At 46.9% G+C, this 25,669-nt stretch overlaps 2 protein-coding genes across 3 annotated transcripts in view; one reads left to right on the top strand and one right to left on the bottom strand.

The window, feature by feature from the left end:
• The window catches only part of Iqck (IQ motif containing K), a 123,483-nt gene extending 100,927 nt beyond the window's left edge, over window positions 1-22,556 (top strand). The window contains exon 9 of the mRNA XM_076840823.1: window positions 21,600-22,556. Within this exon, the coding sequence (XP_076696938.1) occupies window positions 21,600-21,655 (56 nt within the window). The 3' untranslated portion in view covers window positions 21,656-22,556. The remainder of the gene's footprint in view (window positions 1-21,599) is intronic.
• Window positions 22,349-25,669, bottom strand: part of Gprc5b (G protein-coupled receptor class C group 5 member B) — a 462,197-nt gene continuing 458,876 nt past the window's right edge. For both annotated transcript variants that reach the window (XM_077106106.1, XM_076840821.1), the window contains exon 4: window positions 22,349-25,524. In XM_077106106.1, coding sequence (XP_076962221.1) covers window positions 25,480-25,524 — 45 coding nt within the window. In that variant the 3' untranslated portion in view covers window positions 22,349-25,479. The remainder of the gene's footprint in view (window positions 25,525-25,669) is intronic.

The raw sequence follows: 25,669 nt of genomic DNA on the forward strand, positions 1-25,669 counted from the left end.
CCCAGTGCGGGGAGTGTCCTAGGCTGTGGCTCAGGAGCTGGTTCTGGTATTAGCCGAGACCTTTTGTGAGGATAAACAGAAGCTCTTGTGCAGCAAGAAAGGTTCCAACCTCCAGTGAGGCAGCCGTTGTTGAGCGTGTCAACCTACTATCAGCATATAAATATGTATAAGCACATATATTTATATTATATAATATATTTATATTATGGTTATTATATGTTAACTTGCTTTTTTTCTTCAGCTGACAACATATCATTGGCATCTTTTCATACCAATACATACAGGTCTATCTCGTTATTTTTAGTGGCTCCAGAAGAATGACAGGCCTGTACCACACTTTTAACCAATCCTTGTGAATGGATGTTTGGCTTGTATCATGAACAATGCTCCGGAAGCTCTTTTGTAAACATGTTCTTGTTACTTATAGAAATATTTCTATGGGACAAGCTCTTAGAAGTGGAATTGCTCTGTCAAAGGACATTCATGTATTAAATTTAGACAGCAATCACCAAATTATGATAAAAAATGTTGCATCAGTTTGTACTTAACGCCACTAACCCACTGGGAGACTTCTGCTGGGTCATGTAATCATTATGTTTCATTTTCCCTCCTCGTAAAATAAGAATTATTATGCCTTGTCGTGATTCTAAATGAGGTCATTGTTTTGATATCACCGTCGCTGTTGAAGAAGAAATATATCTATAATCTGTCATTTTCATTTAAACCTTTTTCTTTCTTGTCTCCTCAAACCTTAGTTCCTTCTCCTTTTTAACCCATGGAAGAATTAAAAATTTGACCAGGATATATCTAGTGAGTTCATGACTTGGTATTACTTCCATCAATTCTATTTTTAAGACTCACCCAGCATGTGGGGGAGTTTGGATGACATCAACTTTCACATGTATCTTTTCATTTAAAACTTGCAGAAGTTCTGTCCAGCTAGAACAGGCCTTCTATTGAAATGCTTGCAGATCTAGACTGTTCGGATAAGGTTAAAAAGTAACATACGCAGGACTCTATAGCACATATCTGTAGTCCCAGCTACTCAGGAGGTGGACACAGAGATTACTTGAGTCCAGGAGTTCAAGGACAGCCTGGACAACATCTCTTAAAAAAAAAAAAAAAAGAGTAAATAGAAGATGATTTCCTTTCTTAATGGTTTGCTCCCAAAGTTCAAGATCCTGAATGTAAGTTTATGTACTCCCAACCTCATTAGCTTCATTCTGTCATCTGTCTGTTTAGCATTATTCTTTGTAATTATGCTAATGCAGAAGGTTATTGTAAGATCTAGATAAATCTACAAACCTCTGGAAGGGTCATGACCAGGCTGGAGTAAGTTCCCTATTTCTCAACTGGGCAACCTTGAGCAGGTGGCTTAATCTTTCTGTAACTGTATAGCAAGAAATGGCAGCACTAACAATAGTAACCACACAGTAGGTGTCTTGTTTGTTTGTTTGCTTGTTTGCAGCACTGGGGGTTGAACCAGGATCTCACTGGTGTGAGGCAAGCACTCTTCCACTGAGCCACATCCCCAGTCCTGAGTAGGGTTTCTATGAGAATTAAATTAACTGGAATAGCATCTGGTTCATAATACATGATCAACAAAAGGAAACTACTATTATTATTAGGCAAATTGTTCAACATACGATTAATATGAGTCACGATTAAGCATACTGGATCTGGGAGCCGCCAGAACCTGGGTCCTGCCTCCTCTCACCAGAGAGGCCACAGGCAAGTTCTTCCTCCTCTTAAAACTGTTTTCTCCTCTGTTACCTGGGGACAATTAGGACCTGTCCCAAAGGGCTCCTGTGATAAGGCAGCCAGGTGTGGCAGTAAACAGGTGGCCAGCACAAAGTGAATGGTCAACCATTGGTGTTTGGTTTCCATAACATTTTCAAGATGTCCACAAAAAGAACATTTTTATTCCAGACGATTGACCGATGGCAGTGGTTCTGAAGGCTGGGCCAGGTCAGAGACCAGAGAGGTGATTATGTGGGTTTGTTCTTAGTGGAGAACGCTGTGACCACTTTAGCCAAACCCTAATACTGTGGATTAACTACAGGGTCCCAGTGATAGCTTTGGATTCAAACTCTTCCTTTGTGTGACTTTTCCCACCAATTGCAATTTCATTTGGATAAAAATTCAGGGATCTGAATTCATGGCCCAACTCTGCAATTGACTAACTTGGTGGCCATGTCTGTGGCTTTGGCAAATGGAAGGGGTGGACAGGAAATGTCTATGACAATAAGACAGAGTCTCCTGGTGCTTGCTGTGGGCCTTTTCCCTTCCAGGAAGAGGCCTCCTGCTGGGCAGCTCCAGACCCAGAGAGATCTGCTGCCATTGTCCCCGTGGTGGGTGTTGAGTTGGGGACTTTGATCTCAAGACTGAGGGCAAGAACAATAGATGGTGAACGTGTAAGATGGAGGAGAACTGGGTAGGATGGGTAAGACCCAGAGGCCGACCGGAAGTTTAGAGGTCAGCAGGGAGAAGAAGGAAGTGTGGACTGGGTATTTGGGAATTTAAGAGAACCTGGGGGAGGGCAGGGGTGCGGCTCGGGGCTCAGAGCACTTGTCCAGCGTGTGCAAGGCCCCGGGTCCCACCCCCGGCCCTGCAGGAGCAGGGGCATCGGGGGAAAGGATGGGAATGTTGAAAGGAGATTTTTGTGAAGTTGACCACATATTAGAGAAGATGGGAAGAAGATATTCTGTACTGGGAACCTCTCTTGTCACCACATTTGGGTCTGTCACACCCAGAGGTGACTTTCTGAAAGAAAGCTGGAACTGACAGGGGGAGGGCAGTGGGAAATTGCACCTGCCGTGTCATGTCTTGTCGCAGCCGCGGGATGGCATTGCTCTGGTCCCTGTCATGGCTCTAACTCATGAGGGCCTACTGCGAGCCAGGACTTCACATTTGTCATTTCTAATCTGACAGCAGTCGAGTGAGAAGAAACTCCCGTCTCTCAGAGCAGGAAGCTGTGTGTCTGAGGTCGCACACTGTGGAGTGACAAAGCTGGGGGAGCCTAGAACTTACCACCTGTGCTCAGCAGGTGTTTGTCACCGTGACCAGAATACCTGGCTAAAACTTAGAGGAGGAAAAGTTCAGTTTAACTCGCGGTTTCAGAGATCGAGTCCTTGGTCGGCTACTCCATTGCTCTAGGACAAGATAAGGCAGAATGTCAAGCCTCAGGAAGGGTGTGGCAGAGGCAGCAGGGCCCACTCATGGTGGCCAGGAAGCAGGAGGTCAAGTGGAAGGGGCTGCAGGGCAGATGCACCCTCCCAGGGCATGTCCCATGTCCCCCCCCCCCTCCAGCCACGCCCCACCTGCCCAGTTAGTCCACTCCAGCTAGGACAGGCTGATGAGTGACAGCTCCCACCGTCCATCAGCTCACTCCTGGATATCCTGCATTGTCACGGGGACATTGGGTGGACACTGCGTCCAGTCCCGCCCTGCCCTTCTCACGGCCTTCCTTTCCGTCTTCCTGTGGAGAGCGGGGAGTCCATGCTCATTAAAAGAGCAAGAGGACATCAGAAAGTCACACGGCAGCGAGAGAAAGGCCACGGCTGGGTGACACAGAAGAGCCTCCAAAGCCCTGTGCTGAGTGCAAGAAGCCCGACACGGGCCACCTGTTGTGTCACCCCGTGACATGAACTGTGCAGAGCAGGCACGTGGTTGGACACAGGAGGTGGATGAGCAGTTAGTTGCCTTAGGGCTGGGGCTGCAGGACTGAGGGGACAGCAGCTAAGGGTCCAGGGCTTCTGCCAGGTGACGTAATATCAGAGAATCTGCACGCGTGAGAATACGCCCAAGCCCACTGAACTGTGCGCTGTAAAGGGGCCGATTGCACGTATGTGAGGTCTAGCTCAGGCCATTAGCAGTTACAGGGAAGGACAGCCCCCGGGTTTCCATGCTTCCCGTCACCCTCTCTGTGAATCCTGCCTGGCCACCCTGGCTGCCCTCTCCCTCTACCCTGGGTGTGCCCATCTAACGTCTTATCTGCGGGTGAGTCAGAAAGCACTGACCCCTCCCAAATGTGGATCCCAACACGCTCCTTTGGGTGGGGACCGATCAGGAACTTAGCATTAGTGCTATCTCCTCCTCACGGACTTGGGGGAGCAAAGAAATGTGGCTGCCCTTCCTCCATCGCTGCCATGAGGGATGTGGGGTGAGGCCGTCCAGGGGGCAGGGAGCCCCACTCCTTCCATGTCCCCTGGGCACCTACTGAGCATCTGTGAGGGTGCACAGTTTGCTGTGTTCCTGCCCTTACCAAGTCTCTTGGTGATAATAATTTTTAAGTATTTAGGTCTTCTGAGTCACCCAGGATTTTAAGGATTTATTTGGCTTATTTTCTGGGGGTCTGCACTAGAACGCCAGGCGTCTGGCTGCAGGAACTCCCCTGTCCTTCCTGGTTGGTTCATGGCTGTGTTCTCAGCACCTGGAACAGGGTCCAGCACAGGGGACATGTTCGAGAAATATCTGTTGGTTGAATGAATGATCTTCTGCACAAATCATTCAGCTTGGTAAGCACTGTGGACAAGGTCAATCTCAAGTAAACAGAACTGTTTCCGAACAAAAGAAGAAGATAGTTCACACATAGTATATATGAATAAAGACAAAAAAATCTGTTTGAAAATAACCCTAAATGCTAATAGTGATGATTTCTGAGTAAGAGTGATGCAGATGATAGATGGGTTGATATTCGCCTATTTTTTCCTAAAAGAAATGTGGGCGGTTGTTTCTTCTTTTTTGATTATTCATATTTTCTGTAATAACAAGGAATTTCCCCGGGCATTGCATGCTTACTATGAGGTAATCATTTTCCTGAGCATGGCACTAGTAGCAACTCAACGAATTCATAACAACCCTCTGAGGTCTCCATTTTATGAGGCACAGAGAGGTTAAACAGTATAGCAAGAGAGTAGCAGGGTGGATCAGAGATTCCAGAATCCTCTCTCTTCCCTCCCTCATTATGCTGCAGTGCAAGAGTGTTATTTATGGAGCTAAAATGCTCACGGAAAATCTGTTGCTGTTCAGTTTTGAAGGCAGCTCATCAGGACCCAACCTCTGATTCTGCAGCCGAGGGAATAAAGCTCATGCCCCTTTATGCCTGTTATCTGGCTTAGAGGGACCTGATCCAGCCTGCCAAATTGCCCTACCTCCTCTCTGCATGCGTATCTGACACACAGTATTCACCCTTAGAATCTAAATTTAGGATCTGGACGGCTAATGTGTCTTGCCAATTTTCAGACTCAACCCTCATTAGCCCAGGACGTGGAAAAATTTAAAGGCATAGAGTTATGGAGGCTAGGTGTTAAAAAGGACACTCCAGATCCTTGTAATGTAATTTTAAACCTGTCCTCTTATCAAAGTAATGCATTCTCACTATGAAAAAGATAGAAAAGTATCATGAGACCTAAAAAAGTTAACTACCCCAATGTCACTGAGTGCACTTTGGTGTGTAGGACAACTTCTTAAATGACTGATTTTGCCCCCGTTCAAGTAGGAGGGAGACGGAGGGGACTCAGGGGTCTTCTGTTGCTGCTGTGTGCATTGGAATTGCCCTCATTTGCTTTTCATAGCATTCAGAGACTTGTCATTTAAGAGTTTTCTAAGTGACATTTGAAGCCTTTCAGAATGAGCAGCTATTAGTGGTAGAGATAAAGGAGTCCCAAGACTTGCTCTGGAACTCTGGCTGGAGGCTTCCAGGCTGTGTATCTGTGAACAATGCATTTAACCTTCCTGATTGTTCATCTGTTAACCAGAAAATAAAATGAATACCCCAACCTCAAAACCCACAAGAAAAACTTGAGCTATTGCTCTCATACATAAAGTCACATACGGCCACGTGACTTTAAACAAGCTCCTTACCATATCGGAGCTTCCCAGTTACCTCCTCTGGACAATGGGAATGATAAAGCACCCCCTCACCGATCCTGCAGAGACTCAAGTGATCTAGTGCATGTACCGTGCATTGCGGTTTTTCCCTCCCTGGAGATATTACGAATAATGCTGCTGCGAGCCTTTGTGTGCAGGTTTTGATCCCCTTGGGAACACAGGGGCAGACTTGCTAGGTCAAATGAGAACTATAGGGTTGACAGTGGGAGGCACTGCCAGACGTTTCCCAGAGTGGCTGAACCAGAGTCCATTTCCACCAGAAGATTCCCATTTGAGCATGCCCTTGCCAACTCTTGTTACTGTTTGATTAAAGTCATCCTACTGGGTGTGAAGTGGCATCTCAGGCGGTTTGCTTTATATTTCCTGATGGTCAATCCTGTTTAGCATCTTTTCTGGGCTTGTTGGCCATTGGAATATCTTCTTTGGAGAATATCAGTCCAGATCCTTTGTCCTTTTTAATAGGATTGTTGGTTTTTATGATTGAGTAGTAAGAGTTCTTTAGATATTTTAGATAAAAGTCCCTGGATTACACAAATGATTTGTAATTCTGTGATTTTTTGTCTCCTTCTTAACGGTGTCTTTTGAGATGCAAAAGCTTTTAAGCTTGATAATGTCTGGTTTGTTTGTCATTGGTTGCCTGGACTTTTTTGTCATATCTAAAAATCCAGACTGATCCCAGCTCAGGAAACTTGACTCACTCTTCCCTAAGAGTCGAAGACTTCAGCACTTTCAGCTAGGCTCTTGACCCATTTTGAGCCGATCTCTGTTTCTGTGTGAGGTGGGGGTCCACCAGGTTCTTGTGCGTGTGGTTCAGCAGCATGTGTTAAAGGACTGTTTTTTACCCACTGAATACTCTTGGCACCATTATTGAAGATCAATTGACCGCAAGTGCAAAGGTTTATTTTTGGGCTCTTCATTTGGTTCGATTGATCTGTATGTTCATCCTTATTCAGATTCTCACAGATTTTAAAATTGAAAAGTGTGAGGTCTCCTTCTTTGTTCCCCATCCCGCCCCCCCAACACATTGGGCTGTTGGTGGTTCCTTAAGTCTCCACTTACCATCATCTTTTGAGTTTTTTTTTTTTAATACCACTCTTTTCAATTTTATGATCTGTAGGAGCACACTATAGGGTAGTTATTTTCATGAGTTAGTGCTTTTTTTAGTTCTACATTATAAGCCTCTCCCCTATGTTATAAACCTCTTTTACACATGATTGGCTATATCATTTGGTTAAATATATTGCTGCTGAGGCCAGCTTCATTTCTAAATCAGTGTATGCTCTTCAGATTAGGGTTTTAAGATGTATTTCCCATAAATAACTTTGGAAGAGTTTAATTTTTATTTGTGTAACTGTTGAAGATTTTTTTTACATATTGAAAATGTTAATCTTTTAATTCAAACTTTGATATGATTTCCCTAAAATCAGCAGAATAGGCAGATAAACAAAGATCAGATCTCACTTAGAAAAGTCACAAATCTTTCTAAGCCTCAGTTTTCTCACCTGAAAAATGGAGTTAATAATATCATCATAGAGTTGTTTCCAAGATTACATGGCTTACCACAACATCTGGAACTCAGTAATCCTACTTGTAATAATAATTATTATTTTCATTGATAAAAGAAAATTTCAATATCTTCTAAATTTAATTACACAGGCCAGAGGATTGGTGGGGAGGGAGAGATAAAGGAAATTAACTAATTAACAGCTATTGGCCGAAGCCAATAAAAGCCGGTTACACATTCCTGAATGTTTCAAAACCTTGAGTTAAAGTCCACAAAGACAGACTCCTAGGTGCCACTATCTCCTGCTTATGTATGAACTTTCTGAACTACTAATCTCAGTCAACCTAGAAGCAACAAGCACAGACTGTAGTCCTACCTGAATCTTCTTCCCCTGATATGTGTTATACCATCCTAGTATCTATAGAAAATGTAAATTCAGTGTAATAATTCATGTTCTCCTTTCCTAAAATTTCATCACAAAAATGCTCATGGCTCTCAAGTCTGATGGGTGCACCTTGCGTCTGTTCCAGGACCCTCTTCTCAAAGCAAAGTCTTTGAAGTGAGCTTACACTTTCATGCCCTGAGCCTGCCATGAGTGGGCTCTTCCAATTCCCGAGATGCTCTCAAGGCATCTTTCCTATTATCCCAGTCAAAAGTGGTTGGTTTCTTTCTTTCTTTTTAATGGTTCCGATCTCTTCAGCATCATTGGCAGAACACCCTCCTTAGCTGTAACTTTAAATGCACAGTCCTCGTCTGGCAAAACTGCTAAATTTTCAAATATTTCCACTCTGCTTTTTGCTCCCAATTTTCTCACTGTACATTTGTTTAAACAGTCAGCAATAACTATGCCACAGCCTCAGTGCCTTACTGCTTGGAAATTTCTTCTACTGGATAAACTAGTCCATCACCTTTATAGTCGGCTTCACACGAAGTCTCAGGGCATGGACAAAATGTAGACTGGTTCTTTGTCAGAATGTAACAGGAATGGCTTCTCCCCTAGTTCCCAGTAGAGTCCTGGTTCCCACCTGAAACCTTATGAGCACAGCTTTTACTGTCTGTTTTCCTATCAGCATTCTGATATCCTGAGTTCCCACCAGAATCACCCATTAAGCTTCATTTATAGCATTCTGAGCTTTTTCTAGGCTGCTTATCCAAATTCATGTAAACTAGTTCAAAGGCCTCTGAACCACATGGTCAGCATGGCCTCACTCTCAGTACCAATTTTCTGTATCAGTCAGTTTTCCATCCCTGTGACAAAAAATACCTGGGATTAATAACTTCAAAATTGGAAAAGTTTTGAGAGACATTTAAGATCTGAATCACGACAGAGTCTGTGGCCCCGAACCCCCCCATCACCAACACTACAAAACAATTCTGATTCTCTGCCGGTACCACCTGGGAGTCCTATGATTTAACTCAATTCTGACACTAACTGGAGTTAGCACAGATGCCATAGTTTAAGGGTTCAACCTCACAGGACTGCTTCCACTTCATATGATGGGGAATAGCACGTCCCCAGGTGACCTGCAAATGATTTTCAACTCAGCTAAAATTCAAGTTCCCAGGACCTCCTCCCAGGTTTAATCATTTTCTGTAGTGGCTCATAGAACTCAGAAGTCCATGTACTTACCAGGTTGTAACTCACACGTAACTTGGGGACAGATAGGAGAGATGCACATGGCAAGGTATGTGGGAAGGGTGCAGAGCCTCCCTGTCCTCTTGGGGAGTGCCACCCTCCCACTCCTCATGTGGTACTCAACACCCAGACGCCCTCTGAACCTCGTCCTTTTAGGTTTTTATGGAGCCTCCATTAGGTGGGCATGGTTAATGAAATCATTGGCCATTGGTGATCAATTCCCTCTTCCACAGAGGTTGGGGTGGTGCTGAAGGTTCAGCCCTTCAGTTAGGTTCCCCTGGCAACCAGTCCAGGTTCTGAGGCTTTCCAGGAGCCCCTCCCCCCCACACTGTCTGCCAGTCACCTCATTAGCATACAAAAAGACACCACTACAGAGATTCCCAGGGTTTTAGGAACGCATGCCAGGAAACCAGAACAAAGACCCAAATATCTATTGCTTAGGTCCTTGTTGGGAAGCAAACATGCAGTGGCCCCGGGCCTTAGCAAGGACTTTGGAATGGATCCCACAAGCATCAGCAGAGCTGTGTAGAGACTGGTGTGGCTGCAGGTGAGGCGTGGATCCGACCACGTGGTGGGGCTGAGAATGGACAGAAGTGGATGTGTTTAGGAGATATTTACAGAGTAAAAATGGCATAGGTGGACTGAAGCACTCTTTCTAAAAACATAGATTTGTATGCAGATGGCTGGGTCAACCTCAGTGAGAGGTTGAAAACATTCCCATTTTCTTTCCAGGGCACCAGGGGGCTTTCCTACTAGAAATAACGGTAGAGGAAGCTCTTGGAATGCTCCTTAGCATATCCTTTCTGCTGTGCTGGATAAGTTGATTTCTTGACTTGGGCCCCGTCTGCCTGGGTTCCAAGTCAGGGATCAAGATGGGGAAATACTGCCTGAGAATCCCCAAGTACAGATTGTGATAATTTCTCCATTATTCATGAACTCATTGCACTTGTGGAGGAGTTGTTTAAAAATAAACGGCAGGATTTGTTTCTTGTTTCTATTTTTCTTAAAGGCAACATCTAATATCCAGAGCCTCTGCCAGTCTGAACAGGGATGAGAACTGTTTATACCCTAAGCTCATTCAAAATGCCTGGGATATTTCTAGAGGTTCAGTCTTGGCAGCAGCAGCTGAGAACGCAGAAATAAATTAAAAAGTCATAAGACATGGCTGGCGGGGTTTGTCTGTGTTCATTCACGCCCATGACTCACTAGGCTTTTGAAGACACAGAATTTCGAAGGACTACCCAGTGGATGGTGGCTGTGAACTGTTGTGCCGAAACTCCGATCCCCACGCGGTTTAACTAACTGTGAAACGGACCTACCCTTGTAAACTGAAATGTAGGAAAAAATATGAAAATATGGCGATATCAGTACACATGAATCACACATAAGGTTCACTCAATTATTTAAAGAAATTTTTAAATATTGATTGAAATACTATTCCATTTTTCTATAGTACCTGCATTTCTTGCATAATTAAGAAATGATTATATTGAACATTTGCCATGTGTTGTGCAATATGCACCAGCATATTTCATTCTTGCACTCTATTTTTTTTTGGGGGGGGGCAGGGGTTACTGGGGATTGAACTTTGGGGACTCAACCACTGAGCCCCATCCCCAGCCCTATTTTGTATTTTACTTAGAGACAGGATCTCACTGAATTGCTTAGTGCCTCACTTTTGCTGAGGCTGGCTTGAACTTGTGATCCTTCTGCCTCTGTCTCCAGAGCTGCTGGGATTACAGCTGTACACCACCACGCCTGGCTTTATACTCTATTGAAAAGAAACTCTTACTAGCCTATTGTGTGTTAGTCAGTTTTCTGTTACTGTAACAAACACCTGAGATAATCATGTTATAAATGAAAAAAGGTTCATTTTGGTTTATGATTTTAGAGGTTTCAAGATTGATTTGCCTGTTGCTTTGGGCCTGCAGTGAGGCGACACATGGCAGGGAACCTGTTGTAGAGAGAGGGAGAGGTGGGGCCAGGGCTCCAATATCCCTTTCAAGGGCTTGTCCCCAGTGACCTAACTTCCTTCCACTGGGCCCGTCTCCTAAAGCTTCCACTGCCTCTCAGTAGAGCCACAAATTAGGGCTCAAGCCTTCAACACACTGGGCTTTGGGGATACTTATCTAAACCATAGGGTATCCCCACTTTATGGATGATGGGACTGAGGTCCACAGGCTGAGAGTCTTCTGTGGGTCACTGGTTATAAATGGTGCAATTGAAAACCAGATCTCTTTTCCTCCAGAGGTGTGTTCTTAGCTACTAAGCATTGCTGACTGCCTCTGCGGTTTCCTTCCTCTGTCTTCTTCCTCACCTACAAAAACAAGCTCTCCATTCAAAACGTCTCCCTTTCCGGAAATCAAGGTCCTTCCCAGGTTCAAAATTTGAAAATCCCATGATTCTGTCTCAACCTTGCTCTTCCCCGGCAGCACATGTTCCCCTTTAAAACACTGCCTTCCAGCAGCCTGGCTCGGAGTTGACTTCAGGAGCTGTTTTTAGAAGTCAACAACAGAAAACTGCAATTATTGCACACTGAGGCTGTCAGACTCTCCCTGGGTGCCTCTGCCCCGTGGCTCCCACGTGGCTTCCCTAAAAATAATTCAGCTCCACATCTGGTGCCATGAGGAGATGGAGGTAGACTTACCAGGCTCCTGACATTGACCCCAATGTCAACATTTACTTCTTATAGAAAGGAAATCTTCCACAGTGTGTTCTTCCAGTGTGGGGGCAGGAGGCCGTGGAGTTTTTTACGTGTGTGTTATTCACGTTTTCTATAATTACTCTATATTTCTTTTATTTATTTTATTTTTTAATATTTAATTTTTTTTAGTTTTAGGTGGACACAACAACTTTGTTTTATTTTTTTATGTGGTGCTGAGGATCAAACCCAGGGCCTCATGCGTGCTAGGCGGGCGCTCTACCACTGAGCCACAACCCCAGCCCCGCCCGCCCCATATATTCCTTTTATAATGGAAAAATAATTTCACTTAAAAATTTAGACCAGTAAAACAAAACAAAATAAAAATCTTGGTGATATATACTGTACACTCCCCTGCTTTGCTAATTTTGCCCTGTTCTTACTTTGAAGTAGTTAAGACCATGGGTTTTTTACATGAAGAGATGGGGGTTAGAACCTTGACCTGGTCATTTCCTTAGCTCTGTGACTTTTGGGCAACTTAATTATTAACATTTCTGAGCTTCGATTCCTAGTCAGTAAAATGGGAATAATGATCGCAGCTATCTCCAGAGTGACTGGGAGGTTCACACAAGAAGATCAATGTGTGTCCCGTATCTGGGAATTCAATTTTTTAAAATTAATTCTGTGATATTGTCTTGGGGGTTTAGTTGTTGCTTTTGAGATGGGGTCTTCCTATGTTGCCCAGGCAACGTCAGACTCATGATACTGCTGGGCATGGTGGCATCCACCTATAGTTCCAGCGACTCAGGAGGCTGAGGCAGAAGGATCGCAAGTTCAAGGCCAGCCTCAGCAACTTAGTGAGACCTTGTGTCAAATTAATAATTAAAAAAGGGGTGCTGGGACTGTAGCTCAGTGGTGGAGTGTTCCTGGGTCCAATCCCAAGAACCAGAAAAACCTCAAAAACCAACCAAAAAAAAAAAAAAAAAAGGAGGAGGAGGGGAAGGAGGAGGTCCCCAGCCCTCGCCATCTCACCATCTTCTCCTTCAGCCTCCCGAGTAGCTGGGACTATGGTCTTGTACCAGGGCACCATCTGCTTCTGTGGTACTGTTAATATTCCATTGCAAGGGGAGGTGCTCCCACACCCTGCTGAGCTGTGTGACTCTTCGCCTGGGGTCTGCATTAAAAGGTCCTCGGGTTTCTGTGCCTGTTCTGCCTCCCATTCCGTTCTTCCAATTTCATTTCATCTTATTGTGGTTGAGGTTCAGCGCACACCCAACAGGATGCACTGGCCAGAGCTAACAGCTCCGTGGTCACATGTGTCTACTGCATGTGACCCCACCTGGCTCAACACAGGGCATGTGTCCAGCACCCCCAGGGCTCCCTCAGGCCTCTGTGACTGATGGCTCTTGCTGAGCGTTACGGCGGGAGATGGGACTGGACAGCTGTGGGCAGCACTGGGTCTCTCTTCCCAATGCCGTGTAAATATTCCTCTGTATGAATATGAGCACAGAGTGTAAGCCCATTCACTTACTGATGGACACTCATACCGTGCCCAGTTTGGGGCCATTATGAGAAATCCTGCTACTCTGACGCTCTTAGATCCTTTTCCCTTTGGTGGCGCATTTGGAATGGCGGGGTCAGAGGGTGTGCATTTGCTTAGTTCTATCAGATACTTCCAAGTCACTTTCCAAGGTGGCTGCACGGCTGTACTTTCCCATCAGTGACGCGGAGCTGTCCACCTGCTCTGCCTCTTCACCAGCACTGGGTGTGATGAGTCTTTTTCACGTTAACTATCCCGCTGGTTGCATGGCGGCTTCTCTCTGTGCTTTAACTTCCTTGATGACTAATGATGTGGGACACCTTTTGGTGTCAGCCAGGGGACACCATTGCATTCAGTTATGCTGTGGGACTGTCTGATGGGTTCACTTGCCAGAATGATGTTTAAGAATGAGCACACATGCTTGAAGGGGACCCGAGGCCCCCAGGACAGATATGAAGAGTCTAGAAGCCCGTTTCAGACACCTGCTTTGGTCTTCTCGGCTTAGGGTCCAGTTTGGGGCTGTTTGGCGGCTGAGCTTACCAGATCCTTCAGATGAGTGACATCTTGTGAATTTTAAATGATGCCAAGTGAACTCTTCAGTTGCAACCCGACTTTTATCTCTATAGTCCACCACAGGGGGAGGAAGTCACGTTTGTTGAGCACCTAGTACGTGTACCAGACACAGGTACCACAGGTACAAAGCACCTAGCACTTTAAAAGCACCATCTCCTTCAGGACTCAATGAAGTCGAGATTATTATTTTAAAACTTTTTTAATTGCTCCTTTTAGTTATAGATAACAGTAGAATGTATTTTGGCAAATTATACATGCATGGAGTATGACTTGCTCTATTTAGGATCCCACTCTGGTGGTTGTACATGATTTGTTACCCTGGTCGTGTTTTCAAACACAAGGCTAGGAAAGTGATGTCCAGTTAATTCCACTGTCTTTCCTATTCCCCTCCCCACTCCTTCCCTTCACTTTCCTTTGTCTAATCCAGGGGATTTCTATTATCCCTTCCCTAGCCTCCCTTGTTTTGGTTTAGCAGCCACAAATCAGAGAGAACATTTGGCCTTTGTTTTTTTGGGGATTGGCTAATTTCACTTAGCTTGATAGTCTCCAGTTCCATCAATTTACCAGCAAATACCATTATTTAATTCTTCTTTATGGCTGAGTAATATTCCATTGTATATGTATATGTATATACACACACACACACACACACACACACACACACACACACACATACACCACACTTTCTTTGTCCATTCATGCATTGAAGGACACCTAGGTTGTTTCCATAGCTGGGCTATTGTGAATTGAGCTGTTATAAACATGGATGTGGCTGTGTCATAGTAGTTCGCTGTTTTTAAATTCTTGGTTATAAACTGAGGAATTGGATAACTGGGTCAAATGGTGGTTTCATTCCAAGTTTTCTAAGGAATTGAAGTTGAGATTATTGCGTGTGTCTATAGTTCATTGAGACTGGGGTTGAGGTGGAGTGTTGCCTGGCAGAACCAGGCTTGAATCCAGAGTCCGCTGGATCCCAGAGTCTAGCCTGACAGGAGCAGCACACTGTGGGTGGGGAAACTTTATTTTTCTAGCAGCTCACGAATCAGAAGCTTTTTCTAGCAAGAATCTTAGAAATATTTCTCTAAGAAGAACCCTCTACCAAGTCGGGATCACAGTGGAAGGCTCTCCCAGCCCTAGATCTGGTGGACTGGAGTCAGTGGCCGCAATACTCCTGCAGCCTCCAACTGTCAGACCCCCACGTCTCACCTCTCCCCATCTTTGGGTGCTGACTGGGGGCAGTGGTACCGTTTGGGTGTGGGTCCCCTGAGGATGTTTCTTCTGTGTCTGGATACTTTCTAATGATTCCTGTAGAAAGTCCCTCCCCCTCCTGATTGCATAGGACTAAGTGTGCTGAATACTGTAGAACATCTGGAAAAACAAAAATCTACCTGTTCCCATTCATTTTATCTGTTTAGGTTTTGTTTTGTTTCTTTTTTTAAAGGGGGAGATGCTAGGCTATAACTTTGTTGAGGCAGTGGATGTAATTTTGGAGGTAATGAATGTAATTATGTGCAGGGAAATCGCATTTAGGGTATGCGCCATGAAGACCTCACCCAGGATGAATGTAACATAGGACCCACTTCTTCTAAAAGTCATTTTTATTTTCTTTAGAAAGGCAGGAAGGACAAGAGCAAGAGCCAGGAATGGCTCAACAGGAGAACCTGGTTCCCAGTGTATCTCTGGAGACATCACCACAGTTGGCTTCCAAGACCATAGTAAGGAGATGGTGTGTCAGCTCCTGTCCTTGTCTCCGTTGGGGACATTGTTAACTTGGCATTCAGCAGTTTCAAATTTGCCTCATCAAAATTTATAGGCAACATGCCCTTGAAATTTCTCCTCATTATTCAAACTTTGCAAAAACATCAGAGGTTTTTTTTTTTTTTTTTTTTTTTTGGTACCAGGGGTTGAACCCAGGGCGCTCCACTATGAGGCACATCATTTTATTTTTTCTTTAGAGACAGGATCTCATTAAGTTTCTTAAGGCCTTGCTAAGTTGCTGAGGCTGGCCTCAAACTTGTGATCCTCCTGCCTCAGCCTCCCAAGTCACCAGGATTACAGACGTGTGCCACCATACCTGGCAATGTCACATTTTTTCAAGGCCATATCCTACTTTGTCAAGTTTATAAATGATCAGATCCCTATAGTCATTGCCTGATTGCTGCTCTTAAGCTGCTCTGTGGTGGGTGACAGGGTAGTGAACACCTGGGTTTTGTGTACATCGATGTCACATCTTTGATTATAGAAATATGTGCCACCCTAGCAGGAGGCAGTTGTGAGACGTTGATCCTGTAGGGGTTAAGAGCAGGAATGCCAACTGTGCATACAGTTACTCAGCTACTAAGGAGACTGAGGCAGGAGGATCACTTGTGACCAGGAGTTTGAGATGAGCCCCACAATATAGCAAGACCCCATCTGAGCAAACCCTCCTCCCCCCAAAAAACCCCATGATGCTGGGCGCGATGGTGCACTCCTGTAATCCCAGCGGCTCGGGAGGCAGAGGCAGGAGCATCTCAAGTTAAAATCCAGCCTCAGCAGTTTAGCAAGGCACCAAGCAACTCAGTGAGACCCTACCTCTTAATAAAATACACAACAGAGCTGGGGATAGGGCTCAGGGGTTGAGTGCCCTTGAGTTCAATCCCTGGTACCAAAACAAAATCAAAAACAAAACAACTCATGAATATAGGAGACAGACAGCTCACAGTGTGACCTCAGGCAAGTTATTTTACCTGGCTGCGCCTCAGTCTCCCTGTCTGTAAAACTGGGGGAAAGACCACCACTGAACCTAACTCTGACTCGGTCAGTGTCAAGTGCTGAATAAACACCATAGAAGTGTAGCTTTTATGATTTACCTGGAGTCCTGGAAGATGGGTGTTCATTGGGTAAAATAAACACCTGAAGGGCTGGGGATACAGCTCAGTTGGTAGAGAGCCTGCCTTGCATGCACAGGCCCTGGGTTCAGGCCCCAGCACCACCAATAAATAAATAAACAAACACCTTAAGATTCCTTCCACCTATTGCTACTTGTGACGCAGCCTCCTCTCGCTGGCCTTGGGCTCTGTGACAGCGAGTCGGGGAGCATCCACAGAGGCAGCTCCCTGTGCAGTTGGTGAGCATCTCCTGGCACTTGGAGTTTCCGGCTCCCCCTCTAGTTGAGGGCAGAGGCTAGGCCTAAGGACAGTGGCAGCCAATATTTCTGGAGCTCTTAACTCCGATCAGGCGCCATGCCAAGCACGTTACCCGACACGTTTCACGAGCTCTTCCCAGTGCCCCCAGCTGGCTGGTGGCATTCTCAAACCTGCCCACGGTGGACTCAACAGGCCTTGAGTGATACAGCACTCTTCCCCAAACTTGCCGGATCCAAAGGACCCCCCAAGGCAGGGGAGGGGCCCATGCTGATCCCCAGGCCTGGGGTGCGATGATTCTGGAGGCCTGGTGTGGGGCCCGGGAATCTGAATCCTCGCCCCAGCTTGTCCTTTGTCTTGAGGTCCTGTCTGGCCAGCGAGAGTCACTGCATGACCCTGTGGTCCCCGATTCCCTCCCTGAGCACTAGGCATCCTCTCTGTCCTGTGTGGCTGCTGGAAGGTTTTCCTTGGGGCTGTCACCTACCAAACAGGGGAGGATGAGGGCATCCAAGCAGAGGCATATGCAGGCTCATTAGTATGCAAGGCCCTTCTGTCACATTCCTTTAACTGGAGCTGAAGGGCTGGCGCATCTCTCGGGGGATTTTCCACTCTCCTGGCTCTTCCGGAACTGGCTGGGCACCAGGCTGCCAAGGGGGACAAGGACAACACAGGGCACCGAGACATCTGTCTGATGGAATTGGGAGCCAACCATGGTGATGCGCTAGACTCAGGTGGACACTGGCTCTTCCAGCAGCCCTGCCCGTGTCTCCCCGACCTCTCGCCTGCCTGCCTGGGTCCTTACTCTGAGAACCTCCCGTGCAAGGCTGGGGTCTGCCCAGACCAGGACCCCACCGAGAGCTTGGCTTCTCTTTCCTTTCTTTTTAAAGACAGGTTCTCACTATTTTGCCCAGACTGGTCTTAAACTCCTGGGCTCATCTCTCCTCCTGCCTCAGCCTCAGCCTCAGCCTTAGCCTCAGCCTCTCAGCCTCCGTCTGGGACTACCGGTGTGTGCTGCTGCGCCCAGTGGTTAGACCCTGGCATAAAATTCTCATGGGTCACATGTTGCATATGATAAGCCAACCCTGCTGTGAGCACCGTCACTCCTCCGTGTCACACCCCCACCCCCGTGTCACCCGGGAGGCAATCACTTTGGACTCTCAGGTGGATGCCCTGTATCTTTAATGGGCTCCTATAGCAAGACTTCAGACATTCTCTATGATCCTTGCCGCGACAGATAAGCGCTAGCTCACTTACAAACCACCCCTTCTTCCCCAAACAGCTAAAGTGCTCTTCTTCTTTTATTGATTGACATTGTAATTTTGAGTAGAATATCGGTATCTTTCTTTTCACCTTTGCGTCTATGTGGGGGGGGGGCATGAAATAGAGGTGCAATAGGGACAATAAAACATATAAGGCCCACCCATGCGCCATCACCCAGCCAAGGAAACACTGTCAGCACTTTTTTTTTTAAGTGGTGGATGGACCTTTACTTTATTCACATGTGGTGCTCAGAATTGATCCCAGAGCCTCCCGTGCTAGGCAAGCGCTCCACCATTGAGCTCAGCACTCCCAAAGCTCACCCCACCCCCGTGGAGCCACGTACCCTGACTCTTGAAGTACTCTCTCTTGCTTCCTGGGGTGGGGGGGTTCTTTTCACCTTTGAATGCCTCTCTCGGCCTCTAGAGTCGCTCTAACTAGAATCACACACTAGGCATCACCCTGCGCCGGCGGCGTCTCTCTGTGTTGCTAAGCTAATCCACCTTGAGGCCTGCTCACTGCTGTATGACCACCGCTTAGGCCCACCACAGTTTGTTTATCCAGTGGCTGTGGACAGACATTTGTTTCCTGTTTCCTGCTGCCATGGGCCTCTATTTCCCCTCTCCCAGGACACCACGCAGGGCTTCCTACAGGAAATACAGGGTGGACTCGCCTGTATTCCTCATCAGACTCAGTGTCACTCGATAACACTGTTTCCCGTATGGTCGCACCTCAGAGACTCTGACATCTGTGTAGATGGGACCTGAGGATGGGGACTTCCCAGGCCCCCCGCCGATTCCTCTGTGAGGCTCCCTCCCACCCTTATTTCCAGTCCCTTGGCTCTAGACACAGTCTCCAACTCTCTGCTTTGAAAAGGAAACACAGGGGCTGGGGATTCCTCCACCTACCAACAGCCTGCAGCGTGTCTGCACGGTAGGCTGACAGGCCGGGAGAACGTCTCGAGAAAGTTTAAATTTTGAGATTCACAGGCAGCCAGCCAGCTTAGAACGCTTAGAATCTGAGGGGGCTTCTAGACGTCTGTAATCTTCTGGACGTCCTGTAATCACACCTCTGGAGCTTCCTTTAAAGGTTTCCAACACAAGTCTGATTCTCAGCCCTGGCTAAACAGGAACTTTGACTATAGATATGGATCCCCAGGCTCCAGGCCAAAGACGGCTGGCTTTTGGGGTGAGGCTCAGATACCAATAAATTCCAGAAAGTGACCACATGATTCTTAAATATAGCCAGAGGGAGAAGCTGTAGTCAGGGGGCTTCAAGCTTCATACTGATGTTTATTGGAACCCCCCCAGAGGGTCTGCTAATGCAGATTGCTGGGCTCCACCCCTAGTTTCTGATTCTATATCTGGAATGGTGCCTTGAATTTGCATCTCTAACAATGTCCCTGTGTCCCCCAGACACACAGGGGAGCCGTCTGGCTGGTCTGGAGTTCCGCCTGAGGCTGCCCAGGTTCACCCAGGTCCCTCCCCATGAGGAAGCGGGCGGCCCAGAGGCGTTCTGTGTGCACACCTCTTCCCAACTCTGTGCTGGGCAGCAGTGGACAGCTGGCGGCAGGCCATGACTATGGCAAGTGTGGAAATGAGACTTTCCCCCACGCCACCCACCAGGGACCCGTGAGGGATGCTGGGAGAGCACTCAGCCAGGAGCGGAGTGTCCTTGGCTGCGAAGGATCAGGTCTCGTTAACGGGGTGTGCATGCAGGGAGGGTCTTCCACACAGAGAACAAGAAGATACATATTGTACACTGAAAAATAGGTCCTGGGACCACAGGCTCCAAGTAGAAAATTATTTTGGTTTGAGTTAATACAGGTGAGCTATCCCTTAGCTGAAAGGGACCAGGAGTGTTTCAGATTTCAGAATATTTTAACTTACATAATAAGATATCTTGGGGATAGGACCCAGGTCTGAACACTGAATTCATTCATTTTTTTTTTATACACATCCCCTGGAGGTGGTTCTGTACAATATTTCACATAATTTTGTGCATCAGTACCTTGACAGTGTGGAGTTTCCACTGGTGGCATGAAGTCAGTTCTCAAAAAGTTTTGAATGTTACCGCATTTAAATTCTGGATTTTCAGTTTGGAACGCATGACCTGTACAGTGTGAGTGCACAAAGCCAAATAAACACATTAGACATTTTGATCACCATTTTAAAAAAATAGTGGAACATGGAAAGCAAAGGAGAGTGTGGATGCCTCAGCATTTCAAATCACCTTCTCGGTCAGCACCTGGGAGTGTTTTACACTGGGCCAAGACAGGGACAGGAGGAAGGGAAGGACAGATTGAAGGACTCACAGGACCTGCCAAGGCCAAGTCCATGCCTGAGAGCTGAAGATCTGGAATTGATTTATTTGAAGTGAATCATGCCCAAGAATCCTTGGGAAATCTTCGTGTGCCTGACATTTGCGTCGCTGACAATGTCCACCCGATTTCGTTAGGAAATACCCAAATTGCTGGTGATAGGAAAAGACCTCTCCGCTGTGCGGGCCTCTGCCTGGTATATGCCCTTGGTCCTGGGGGATCAGGGTAAAGGGGTAGATGAACTGACTTGGTAATGACCTCAGCACTTTCTGCTAGAATAGGGCTCTTCACGAATAACTGGAGCCTGGACCCCACTCTTAGGCATTTGTGTCCAAGGCCAGCACTTGGACACTGGTGGCAAGAACATTAAAAACTGAATGTCTTTGGGCTGGGGATCCGGCTCAGTGGCAGAGCACCTGCCTAACATGTGCCCTGAGGACCTGGATTCAATTCCCAGTGCTACCAAAAAAGAAAAAAAAAAAAAAGAAGAGAGAGAGAGAGAATTCTTTCCAAAAGGATGTCCCCAGCCCACCCTGGGCTGAACTTCTATATTTATTTGGGGAGTAGCTTTTATTTTGGGGGGATTAATTTCCCTTTTAGAAAGTGCCAGGCTGTGTCCAACTAACTTTCCTGTTTGGCAGACTCAGGAAATCACCAGGATCACATTTTTGTCCATATGGACAGAGAAACGATTCTCTTCTGACCTTGTCATTGACCCCAACAATACCCAAGTTTTTTTTTTTTGGGGGGGTGGGTGGGTGGAGGGGAACAGGGCATGTGGTGACAGACTGGGTTGAGCTGAGAGCCTGGAATCTGTCATCATCTTTAGTAAAACTTCCTTCAGCACCTGGACCTGCAAAGCTCTCTTTCGACCTTTTTCTGAACTGAATTCAGAGTGGCCGTGACTGTGGGGAACTGGCTTGGGTTTTCAGGTGCAGCCCTTGGAGCACAATGGCTCTGTGTTCTTCCCCGAGGATCTGGGGGGCCAGAGCCAGCAGGCTGTCTCTGGGTTTTGCTGCAACTGCCTCACCCACACATCAGAGTTTCTGGTTTCCAGATGACAAGTCTGTCTAGGTTTGTAAATTGATCCTGATTCTCTTTCATCTCTTTGCAGTGAAATGCACCATGGAGGAGTACCAGGAGCCAGCCCACCAGACTCCAGCACCATGACCATCACCCGGATCTCTTCCCTCCAGCGCAGATTACCCCGGGCAAGGAAAACGTCCAGATTGTGCTTTCTCTCTTGTGATTTCTTTAATGACAAGATTCAGTACATGTGAAAACAGAATCTTTTCTGCACAAAATAGGATTTGTCACAAACATGCTTAGTGCAAATACTTTAGAAAAATACCTGTCTTAACTTTCTGCATTATCCCAAAATTCATTCTTTCTTCTAGATGTTTCTTCAGTGCTTCAGGAGCATACTATGCCAACTGCTAGCAAAACATATGATGGAAATCTAGTCCCAAGAGAAGTTGAAGTGCTGTTGTTCCACTTTTGCAAAATTCCATATTTAGGTCTCAAATCTCTGAATTTCTTTTATGGTTGTTGTTGTTTGTTTTTGCAATTCTGGGGCTCAAAACCAGACTCTTGGACATGCTGGGCAAGTGCTCTGCTACTGGGCTACATCCCCAGGCCCGAGATGAGAGATTGAAACTCAGACAACAATCACAGAGGATTTTTTGTTGTTGAGTTTCCCAAGTATTATAGAAAGTTCCAGCTTCTCTGGGTAAATTAATTAACTTATTGCCCTTATGTGTTCTGTGGTTTGCTGCTAACCAGGATTCTCTCATTCAAAATGCCACAGTCTCAGCCGAAAGCCTGGTTGTGGTATTGAGTTGTTTTGATAAGCTCCCACACATCTTAAGTAAATAGTAAAGCCTTTATTTTGTGTTAAGAACAGCATTTTTGAAAATAAAACCTATCTGCCCATGCTTAACAACCTTTTAAATTTGTAATATTTATATACAGTCATGTATGGTATACATTGATTGTCTTAAAATTTCTTGAATAATTTTTTTTATAAGTAAGCAGGTCAGCCAGGGGAAGATAAAGGTACATTATAAAACACACATTAATACATTTAATAAATATATATTATCTATCAAAAATGAGCCTTAGCTCTTTAATCAATTAATAAAAAGCACCTGCTGAGAACACCCATAAGCTGGTATAATCGTTGCATCCTTGGATTATAAAAGCCACTATGGCCCCTTTTAGCTTGGGGTTCGGCCCAAGGCATTCCACCCAGCCTTGGCCAACCTAGAAAAACATCCAGCGTGCCCTTGATCAGTGTCCTGTCGGCACCTGTGCCCCAAACGGGCACCGGTCACCCAACTTCCAACACCAGACCTTAATCCTGGAAACACTCGGAACTCACAGGACTTCCCAGTTTGTAACGTTCTCAAAGCTCATTCCCTTATACCCACCCTCCATCTCTAGCGGGGGACATCTAGGGCAGAATGACAATTTTCCATTCAATGAGAGGACAAGAGTGGATGTTACAGTCCCAAAGCGGTTTCTAACTGGACAGGGGACTTGTGCTTACAATTAGGGATTATTCACAGCTGCTGCCTCGGGGCCCTTCCCCCAAACAAGTCCTGGTTGCGAGAACGGATCTTCAACAGAGGTGCCTTCCATCCTGGGTTTAAACCTCGGTGAGCCAAGATGCCTCTTGGCACCCTCCAGGTGAATTCTGGAGAAGACAGCCAACTCTCCCTCCTGCCCTCACCCCCATCTCTGCCCCATCCTAAGAACATCCAGCCCACCTTGAGCCTTACAGCCAAAATAAAACAAAACCCAAAGCGCAATAACCTATCAGGAATTTTAAAAGGGAGGAAAGTCTCATTAAGTGAGGATTCCTGCAGCCAAAAATGGTTCTGTTTTCATGGTGCGGAAACTCGACTTTGCACCTGATAGCCATTTCTGCTGTGCTCACCTTTATACGCGTGGACAAGAGAGAACTTAGAAAAGGAGATGGTGTGAACTCCTCCCTTTTGCAAGGGGGGCTCTTGCAGACTGTGTCACTGATGGTATCAGAAAGCTCCAAAGGACTCCAGAGATCGGGGATGAGCCACCATCTCCTGGCACGAGAATGTGTAACGCTGTCGTTTTTCACTGGACTGGACCGAGGCGTTCAGAGGCTGATTTATTTGCAGGATGCTCGGGGTCTGCATGCATCACCGCCTGCCCCACTGAGCCCCTAGCTTCTTTCCCTCCCACCCGTTCCCCAGGCTCCAAGTTTCTCAGCCCACCCAATGGTGGTCCTCGAGCAGAGCGGACTGGAATCTGGTTTCCTAGAAGCAAGCACATGCTTTGGGCAGGGCAGGTGGGTGCTTCTGGGAGGCCCAGGAAGGACTGACATTGTCTGCCATGCTTTCTGGGCCCCATGCATGGTTAACACAGGAGAGGTACTAGCTGCAGGTACCACTTGCAGGAGGGCCACCCAGGGATGGCCAGTTTGGCCTTAGTTCCCCAGTGGTCTGCAGGGATGGGGTAGTGGGGTGAAGAGTGGGGAGGGGACACAGCAGAGACTAGGGCCTTGAGAAAAACCAGGTTTATTAAATCATAGTCAGCTCAGGGGTACTGGCTCATGAAGAGGTCAGCCCCACCCCCACCCCCCGACACTAACCTTTTCTGTTTTCTTAAAAGGTTAAAGGCTTAAGGGTAATTTTATAGAAAAAGCGACGTAGAGATTACAGTATATGCAGAAGGCCCATCCTCATTTATACATTCCATGCCGTCAGGTTAAAACTCTTGGCTTTGAACCGTTGCCGGCCAAACAGTGCAGAGAACATGGGCTTTTTAAAGGCCCGGATGTTTGCAATGCAAAATAACAAAGCAATGACTTGCTCAGGACAGATGGAAACCATGACAGAAACAAGGGGCTGTGAAGAGAGCCGTTTTCATGGAGCCTGCAGAAAACCCAGGTAGGAATGTCCCCCACACCCTCCCAAAGCAGCAAGAATCCCTCCCGTGATTCACTCTGCCCTGGAACCTTCTCCAAATCCACAGGAAAGACCCAACAAGTCACTGCTTGCCACGCAGCCAGACCCGCTCTCTCTCCATCTAGTGGGCAGCCCTGGGGAGCCCTGCCAGGGGACATCACTGGGGGAAAACCTGCTGGGGCTGGGCCTTCCAACCTGCTTCCTGCTTTAAGCTGTTTGCCCCATTGAAGTTTTGGGAAATGAATGTGGGAATAAAACTGGGAAAGGGCTTGGCGGGGCACCCATAAGTGCAGGAAGACAGAGATGATGGAGGCCGGGAGGGAGGGGTGGCTGTCCCTAGCCAGAGTATTTCTGTGACTCTCCAAGGAGGGCATGGGGCTTGTTCTCTTGCCCTTGGCTCTAGGGCAAGAGGCCCATAGAAGGAACTAAATGTGGCGGTTCCTTCAAGGCCTGGAGAGTCTCCTTTTCTTTGGCACATGCCAGGGCCCCTCCACCACCAGTGGCCATAAAGCTCCCCCCCACGATTGGTTTGGGCCTTGCCTTGGAATCAACCCTCAGCCTCCTTAATTCCCCTGATATGTGAAAACCACCAGGCCAGCCAGGGATTGGGCTCCATGAGTCATCCTCAAGGTCAAGGTCATCTCCAAGAGGCTACCTGGGGCCCAGAGCTTGCCAGGGAAGGGAATGGGGTAGGGCCCCCTTAAGCAACCCATATCAGCCTGGCCCCAAGGGTGGAGCAGGCCCCCCAGCCACATTGGATGAGCCTAGTACTATCTGCAATTAGCTTGGCTTTAGTGTGCGGGGACTGAGGCTGCTCAGCATGGCCAGGGCGTCTGTGTGTGTGGCAGGGGCGGGGCGGGCAGTCAGTGTTAGCTTTTCAGGCCATCAGTGTTCACATGGACATGAAATCCCCTTGCCCAGGACTCCGGCTCTCCTGGCTGAGAGGCGGCCTTGTTCGGCTACTGTTACTGATTTCTCCCTCAAGAAAGACACGGCCAGGGAATGAAATTGGTAAGAGATTCTTATTCTCTGGAACTTAAAAGTCGTTCACCAGAGGTGTCTTCCAGTGTGAGATGGCGGAGCAGTTGGGATCTGTAATAACATAAGGATAACACACTGAGAACTCTGTGCTTTGCAAAGTCAACGTCAGACACTGATTTGCTCACAACGTGCCAAAGGGAAGTGACCTCGCTTTTCCCCAGATGAGCCCAGCGTGGGCTGTGCTGCTCCATTCTGG

The sequence above is a fragment of the Callospermophilus lateralis genome, chromosome 19 (genome assembly GCF_048772815.1).
Source record: "Callospermophilus lateralis isolate mCalLat2 chromosome 19, mCalLat2.hap1, whole genome shotgun sequence".
In the NCBI taxonomy this organism is placed as follows: domain Eukaryota; kingdom Metazoa; phylum Chordata; class Mammalia; order Rodentia; family Sciuridae; genus Callospermophilus; species Callospermophilus lateralis.